Genomic DNA, 8,317 nt, shown 5'->3' on the forward strand with positions numbered 1-8,317 from the left:
TGTATCTCTTCAGAACCATCTATTTTCCCGCAAAATCGTCTTAACTATATTGATCACCTTTAAGCCTTGTGATTTTGATGAAATTTATCATAATTCCCTTTGTTCATGTAGCATAAATATTATTTGCTTAAAAAGAGTTTAATAGTACAGTGAATAAAGTATTTATACTTTAAATTTATCAGTGGAGCTGAATTTTGCAGACTCAAGAGACGAGTATAATTTGCCCTAAAGATTTGATTAGCTTTGGTTAGCACCTACATCGCATAGATATATTCATCCATTTACTTTTACTCGTCTGCCAGTGGTTTTGGGCAAGTCAAATACTAAACAAACATGCCCTTCTCAATACACACTACAACTAAATAAATTTTAGGAAAATGAGCTAGTATCTAATGAAAAAATAAAATGGAACTTGGGCTAATGTACCAAAAAAAATTACAAAAGCTTTCTCCCTTGTGAAAGCACCTATACATCTACTTTATATATAAAGACATATCAATCAAACAACCTTTTTCCTTTTCCACATCCCATGTTTTCGAACCAAAATATAAAATGGAAGAAAAAAAAAAGACAATTGGCCTTCCTTTAGGGGTTGTTTGCGGGTTGGGAATTTGGAGCGACCATCGACGGGGAAGAAAGGATTTGTAGCGTAAAAAATTCAAATGGTAAGTTTTCTTCCCCGCCAAAACACTAACTCGCAAAACAAACCCTAAGAGTGAGGAAACATCTTTCTGTCTCATTTGACAAAATAACAAGATCTTTACAACCTATACAAAATCCAACTGCTAAATCAGCACCTCAAGTTAGATCAGTTCTTAGATTCATGCTCTCTAGAGCCTCTTGAGTAAAATAGGTATGTCACTGAAAATCATTCATTACTTCTTTGAGTATGTGAGATATGGATCTTGAGCAATTGTTAATACATCTGGTCTCTCAATCTGGTTATACGTGAGACACCGACGAATGAAATCCTGACAAAAGATCGTAGAATAATTGATAGGTTTGTTTGACAGTAAGAAAAAATGAACTTAGGGTAGCGAAAAACAGCATTTGTGCAAGAAAATGTAACAATGGATTCTGGATACCCAAATATAACCCTGCAAGAAGCAAAAATACTCACCTTTGCCTCATTAGAAACAGCAGGCCTAGTAGGAAAGTCAACCTTGCGCGCCTTAATAATTGTGTCTTCACGAAGTATTCTCTCTTGAGTTTGGTCATGCCCGAAAGGACGTCTACCGAAGAGCATTTGATAGAACAAAATGCCAGCAGACCAGACATCAACCTGGTTTCCAGAATACAAGTCATCAAAGACGGAGAGCAAAACGAAAAGGCCTCATTGGTTTGGATAAGGATTTACAACTTAGAAGCGAAAAAAAAAAAAAAACCCAAAAGGACAAAGGATTGGTAACTATGTATTTTCAATTTAGCAAAATAAATTTACCTTCGATGAAATATAAGGCGTCTTGCTGAGCTCAAAGCATTCAGGAGGCAAATACCTGGAAGTTGAAAAAAAATAAAATAAGAATGCAGAAAGAGGTTTCCCCAAAATAAATGGAAACGAAAAAGGCAGCATCGAAGTTAAGTAATGCTATATGAAAAATCAGACATAAAATTTTATTATAAAGAAGCATCACAGCTGAGATCAAGCATATAATGGTCTTTCAGACTTACCAATATGTTCCAGCTCCCTGGGATGTAAGTTCCATACCCTGGGATCCAACATCATCCTCCACTATCTTGCTGAGACCAAAATCAGTCACTTTTGCAATACCAAGCTCATCAAACAGAACATTTCCTGGCTTTAAATCATAATGGATAATCTTCTGTGTTCTTTTATTCATGTATATAAGGCCTTGAAAAATCTGAACCAGAATGACTCTAGCCTCCTTCTCTGGCAATATAGGTGTTGCTTTAAGGACAGCATCAAGATCTTTCCCTGGAAGAAAAGATGAGTGGATTAGACAAAACAAAAAATGAAATATGAAAAAATAATGAAATAAAAGAATGTTTATACTTCATGTTACAACTCACAAAAATATATATAAAATAACAATATTTACCACTACAATATTCCAGAACAGTGCAGAACGTATTTTGATCAATCTCAAATATGTCCCATAAACGAACAATGTGATGATGCACAAGGGACTTGTGAATATTATACTCCCGAATTGCATGCCGCATGTAACTCTGCTTCTTCTCTTCACTCCATTGAGGATTTAAACCATGAAGCTTGCAGGCAACGTATCTATGCTCTACCAAATCAAAAGCCTGCTGGAAATTTCTTACTTCAAATCACTGCAAAAAGGTATTTATTTACAATAGCCAATATAGGCGAAGGAACTGTCTACATTATGATTCTAGTAGCACCGAAAATTTGTGCAGTATTTGTTGATGATTATAATTATATTATTATCATTTTTGATAAATTATTATTATTATTATCAGCAGCAGCAGCAGTAGCGTACTTAGAAAAAGCTCTGACCTTGTAAACCTCACTGAACCCTCCCTTTCCGAGAAGGTTTAGAAGGGCATATCGATGGTGTAGAATCTGAAAGTTGTTGAACCGTGAACCATCTTCATCCCTTATACGTTTCATTTCACGAATCAACCTTCCCTTCTCTAGTTCATAGCGATCCCTCTCACGCAAAATAACTTCTTCCTCCTGTAAAGCTATCTGCTATAGAAACTTGTACACCAAAAAATAGATAATATTGCAAGCAGAAGGTGCGACTTACCCGTTTGATGCTAGCCAGTCGAGATTTATAAATTTCATCATGAATGAGAACATCTTCTGGTAATCCAGCCTCTGCATCAGTTGTATCTCCCTTATCTATACCACAATGAAAATCCACAATTTACAAAATGTTAAAAAAGCAGAATAACATAATACAAATTAGTCTGGAAACTAAAACACAACAGGTAATCTAAGCTTTATTGTGCTGTCAAAAGGAGCATAATATTAGTTATTATTTATATATCTGGAAAGTGAATACACAATGAAAGCCATTAGATGTCAATAAATACAAAGTACTAAATGCCTTGATTGACACATAGCCATCATATGTTCATATAACTAGTATGCATATGAAAGAAGGGGAATGGAAAATGGTAAGATGAAAAGAAACCCTAAATTTGATCCACTCAAGCGGTCAAGCCTCCCCTCCAACTTTAGGAAACAATGGACTAAAAAGAGAAGGGGGGCATAGGATAATACCAGATTGTTTTTTCTTGAATAATTTGCGCTGACGTTCAATTGCCTCCTTTGTTTCTATTAGTTGTCTCTACAAAAGTAAATAAATGAAAATAAAAAATCAAAAGACAACAGAATTCATGTATGTATTATTTAAAAACATTTTCATAGGCAAGGTTCCAATTTTGGCCATAAAAAAGAGCCTACAATCAGAAGAAATTTACATGCTCTGCGATATGGCAAATTCTTCATATAAATTCCAAAATATTAATGAAATGGAATTAACACTAAGTAATAAATATCAGCATGGTATATAAATCAGTTCATTGGGATCCAGAGGAACAAGCAACAAATGAAAGAGATCACAACAGCATATCAAACCTCTATTTATTATTTGTTTTCATCCTAATCTACGCATACATTTATTTTTCCACAAAATCAAACCTCGGCAGAAGACTCACCTCTAAAGAAGAAAAACTATCATTACGAAGTTGATCTTTGAGTCTTCCATCCTGCAAAAGAATATGATCTTTACAGTAAACAATCAAGAAGTACAATATAATTGATCAATTTATAAAATTCATTACTAAGGTAATATGTCATTCCGAACAAAATGCTAAATAAATTTTGCTAACTAAAAGTGGCAATATCAGATGATTGTCAATTACCAAATTACATTCTCAAAATCAGCACGCGATTTAATAGGATCCATATATTTGCTACAAAAGAAAAATGAAGTACATAGTAGATATCGTAAGAGAACATAAAATTAGAGAAAAAAACTATAGAGATTGGAATATTAAACAAAACAGAGGGTATTAGACAATATTAAAAATCTTGGAATCATCATCATCAAGGAGTCACCAAATGAAATTGATTTGCTTTTACAGTGAGATCAAAACTGAACTATATAACTAGTAATTCAATAGAAATGAGACTTGGAAACGAATTTGCACTAACTTCATCTTCATGTGGCCATATGTCTTTTAACTTTTTCATTCTCCTCAATTGGATCTCCTCTAACTGAGGAAAGATACAAACATGTTTTGATGTAATAAAAAGTCATTCAATAAGAGTCAGTTAATAATGATGAACATTAGCAAATAAAATGCATTGATACATGGCTAACTAGATCAGTGAGTAAATAAAATTATAATAAAAATCTATTACAAACTTTATCATCATCCTACATACTTGTGACTACTCATTGTTATTTCCTTCGGTGATGAGTAACTTTTCTAATAAAGAAAGATTATATATAGAGATGCTTTTCAATTTATTGAGATTGCAAGCCACAGACAATCAACATAAATATGTCAAGTTCCGACAATCTTCCAGAGTTAACTTTATTAAGTTCTGAAACCAACCATTTGAAGGTGGATTGCTCCATATCTTGTGAATCTTGATTGAAAATAACTTTAAGATTTCCATGTTTGGAATTTTGACCTGTAGGAAAGAACCACACACAAACCTTGTTACTTTATTTGGAATCATAGGTCTTAAAATGATAAATACATATTATTTTAAGTTGGAAGAAAGCTATACATTTTCATTAAAGAGAGAAAATGAAGTTGTACCATTCTGCTCATCCGTTGCTGGGACAATTTTCCTGCTAAAAAACAAGGTATTTTGGGAAGATTTGTTGAATGAACCTTGCCACCGCATAAGAATATTTACAAGTACAATGAAATCTCAATCATCTACATAATAGCAACCAACTTTCACAACTCACAAGAACATGAATTTCTTCTCTAAAAATCCCTAATAGAACTCGGTCATAAATCGCTGCAAGCCATCAAAATGTGTAAAACCCTCAATATAAAGAAATAAACGAGAAAGGAATAAGAGGCATAACCTGCTAACATAGAAGATAGAGGCATGACGACGGCAGAGGAGAGACAGAGATAAGCCACAAAACGCAAACACACAAATTCTATTTATCATTTGAGGCATTTCCAGAATCAATCAATAGGCATGCCATCATATCATAGAGAACAATCTAATCAATAATCACACTTACTAAAACAACTGAATGAAAAATAGAAAACATAAAGATTGAAAAATAGAAAATCACTAAAGTTTGAAAGAAAAAAATAAGAAACAAAAGATCTAACTCCAGCGGGCGACGGTCGATGGAGGAAACTTGGCGGCAACGGAAGCAAGTAGATGAATGGTAGTGGCGATGGAATCATGATTCTAGGGTTTCAGACTCTCCCTTATTCTCTCTCTCTCTCTCTCTCTCTTTCTCTCTCTCTCTCTCTCTCGAATAACTCTTTCATTCTTTTATGTTTGATATGGACTTTGTAAATATTTGCTTAGGTTGGGTTTTTTATAATTAATTGGGTTGAAAGGTGAAAACAAACTGTAGGAGTTTTTGTTAACTCTTTAAAAAAATTTGTTACAAATAAAATATATTGTGGAGGTTTTAACAACTCTCACTAAAAAACTTCCACAAACAAATAAGAATTTTTTAGTGATTTATTTTTATTGCAATTTAATATGATTTTATTTTCATGCACACCAAGTGATGTTTGATAAAATGCTTGGCTTAGTTTTTGCCTAGTTTTTCATCACTTTTGGCTTAGAATTGAGGACTTTGGTGACCCTTGAGTCAATAATGTCCATTCTTGATTGATATATTAGGGTAGTTAGTTGATTTGGTTTCCACTAACTCTAAGTTTCCCATTAAGAGAGTTGGCTAGAACTTGTGGATTGAGATCAATTATGCCTATTTTCCTTATCCTCGATGTTAAGGTTGATTAAGTAGGATTAACTCTTCATAATCATCATATGTTTATGGTCAATGGCTAGGATAGGTAACTTTAACTCTCAATCCTTGTCAAGAGGTTTCTAGCATTTGAATTTCCAATCCTTTTGCTATATTGTCTTGAGTTTAATTGCCTTTGATATATAGTTATTGCATGCTTATTTAATTTCTTGCTATTTACATTTCTTGTCTCTTGCAATTTCAAACCCCCATTCCCCTATTGCCAATAATTGAGCATTTTATTACAACTTCTAGGGAAGATGACTTGGGAATTGAAACTCCCATTATTTTGTGTTGAATTGTGACAAATCTTTATTCTAAACTTTGATTGAGAGGATCCATTGTTGGTTTGGACTATACTTGCAATGGAAGTTAATTTTGTCAAAAATTCAAATTGGTATAATCCTCTCTATCAAGTTTTTGGCGCCGTTGCCAGAGAGTTGCAATGTGTGCTTATTGTTGGCTATTGTGCATATGTGAATATAGTGAATAACTTATTTTTTATTGATTAGTTGCTTGCTTTCGTTAGTTGTTAGGAGTTTGTTTTAGTTTCTCTTATTTGCTTTTGTTTTAATTTCCTATTTGCTCTATGAATTCTCACCCCTTTGGCTTGGAGTTTGGTTGTTATGATGTTGTTGGAAGTGAAAACCTCAATGATAAAATGCATCTTGGATTGTGGGATCAATTGAGTGAGGAGCCACATGCTTCTAGGTAACCCTCTTGGTAAGAACCTCCTCTACATCCTTATAGCTACTATCCACCTCTGGATGCATACCAATACCAATCAAACCCTCAACATTATGGTCAACCTTACTCATAAGCCACATCACACTATCACCAAATACCTCCATATGAGACAAACCTATACTCGCCATACCATCAACCTTATGTGCCTCATGAATAACCTTATGAACCACACTTAGAACTACCACAATTCCAACACCAATACCCCACACCACCTCAATACTCTTATCAATATCAAGCATCTTCTACATATGAGGACCTTTCCCCATATGATGAACGTTCTTTTTGCCCACAACCTTCAATGGAGGAAGCCTTCCAATTCTTCTTTCAAGAGCAAGAATAGTACCAGAAGAGGCAGGACAACATTATGGCTACCTTAGCCGGAGCCCTATCCCACTTAGCCTCACTACACTCTTCCAACAATTCAATCACTTCCATGGATGAAAGTAAAGAATCAACTTTAATTGAAGCTTGTGGAGTGGAAGAGGGCTTGGAACTACAAGGGAAAGAAGAGGAATTATAGCATAAGTTGCAAGAGGAGGAGGTTGAGATCAAAGAATTAGAAGAAGTAGTTGAAGAATTTGAAGAGGTGGAGATTATACAAGAAGCACTCTCACCTCCTTCATTTAAGTGGGTAACATCCTTAACCTTGAGCTTCATCATTCCACTTGAATATGGTTTGATTGAAAATGATAGTCAACTTAGAAATATTTGTGGATTGGAAAATAAAGGAAAATTAGGTAGTGGTTGGAAACATGATCCTAGGTTCATAGAAGTTGAATCTTTGAAGTTTTGTTTTAATGGTTGGTGTAATTCTCAAGTAAGTAGATCATGGAGGATGTTTGGATGCTTGAGTGAGAGCTCTAGATGCTTGCCACCCGGATGGAATCATATGAGTCAACAAGAAGATCGGGTGCGCAAGATTTGGAAACCCAGAGGACATTGGAGAAACAAACATTGGTGGGGATTCAATAGGAAGAATTCAAGCACAAGCCACCATAGCTAAGGCTCTCCCAATTGTCTAACTAAGACAATAAATGAAAGTACTAGGTGGGAGACACCCCACCATTGTAACACCTTTCTAACCCCCTCTTTGTATATAGTTTTAATTCATTGCATTTTGTTTCTTATAGATAGCTTAGGTTTAGTTTAATTTCAAGCTTAGTTTGATTAAGATTTTTTTTTGATCATTTGACTTTGAGAAATAATATGTTTGGGGCTGAAATATTGTTGAGCTAAGCTTTAGTACCTTAGAATTTGAGAAAACAATTTTAGGAAAAACAAGGCATCGTGCGTGCGCACACACTTGTGCGTACGTACACAATTTCTATATTTCGCGCTCTGTGCGTGCGCAACCCCCTGTGCCTGCGCACACTAGCTTGTGTGTCTTCTATTGGGAGCGCTCGCACAGGTGCCAGCACGTGATCTCATTAATGCAATTCACTGGCAGCATTTTTTGGGCCTTTAGAACCCAATCCAACTCATTTCTGAAGCTATTTTAACCCTAATTCAAGAGGAGGCAAGGGGAGGGAAATTAGGTTTAGCTTAGTATCAGGTTGTAGGTCATATTCTAGAGAGAGAAGCTCCCCCTTCTCTCTAGAAATTAGGGTTAT

The 8,317-nt window shown here is 34.8% G+C and overlaps 1 protein-coding gene across 1 annotated transcript; it reads right to left on the reverse strand.

Annotated features, from left to right (window-relative positions):
* Window positions 1-192: 192 nt before the first annotated feature.
* Window positions 193-6,946, reverse strand: LOC107466753 (serine/threonine-protein kinase TOUSLED). The gene is made up of 10 exons (XM_052256817.1): window positions 6,692-6,946; window positions 3,655-3,705; window positions 3,218-3,284; window positions 2,739-2,833; window positions 2,486-2,665; window positions 2,061-2,271; window positions 1,672-1,936; window positions 1,442-1,496; window positions 1,121-1,282; window positions 193-971 (listed from the first exon to the last, which is right to left on the reverse strand). The coding sequence occupies exons 1-10, from the start codon at window positions 6,944-6,946 to the stop codon at window positions 876-878; spliced, it is 1,437 nt and encodes a 478-aa protein (XP_052112777.1). The 3' UTR covers window positions 193-875.
* Window positions 6,947-8,317: the final 1,371 nt, after the last annotated feature.

The sequence above is a fragment of the Arachis duranensis genome, unplaced genomic scaffold, assembly GCF_000817695.3.
Source record: "Arachis duranensis cultivar V14167 unplaced genomic scaffold, aradu.V14167.gnm2.J7QH unplaced_Scaffold_97709, whole genome shotgun sequence".
In the NCBI taxonomy this organism is placed as follows: domain Eukaryota; kingdom Viridiplantae; phylum Streptophyta; class Magnoliopsida; order Fabales; family Fabaceae; genus Arachis; species Arachis duranensis.

Bases quoted from the DNA above. Each gene is read 5' to 3' on its own strand.
- LOC107466753 (XM_052256817.1), bottom strand. From the start codon at position 6,946: ATGCTTGATATTGATAAGAGTATTGAGGTGGTGTGGGGTATTGGTGTT. The intron at 1,497-1,671 runs GTAAGTCTGAAA...TTCAACTTCCAG, and splicing joins CAGGGAGCTGGAACATATTG to GTATTTGCCTCCTGAATGCT. The intron at 972-1,120 runs GTGAGTATTTTT...ATCTTTTGTCAG, and splicing joins CTGTTTCTAATGAGGCAAAG to GATTTCATTCGTCGGTGTCT.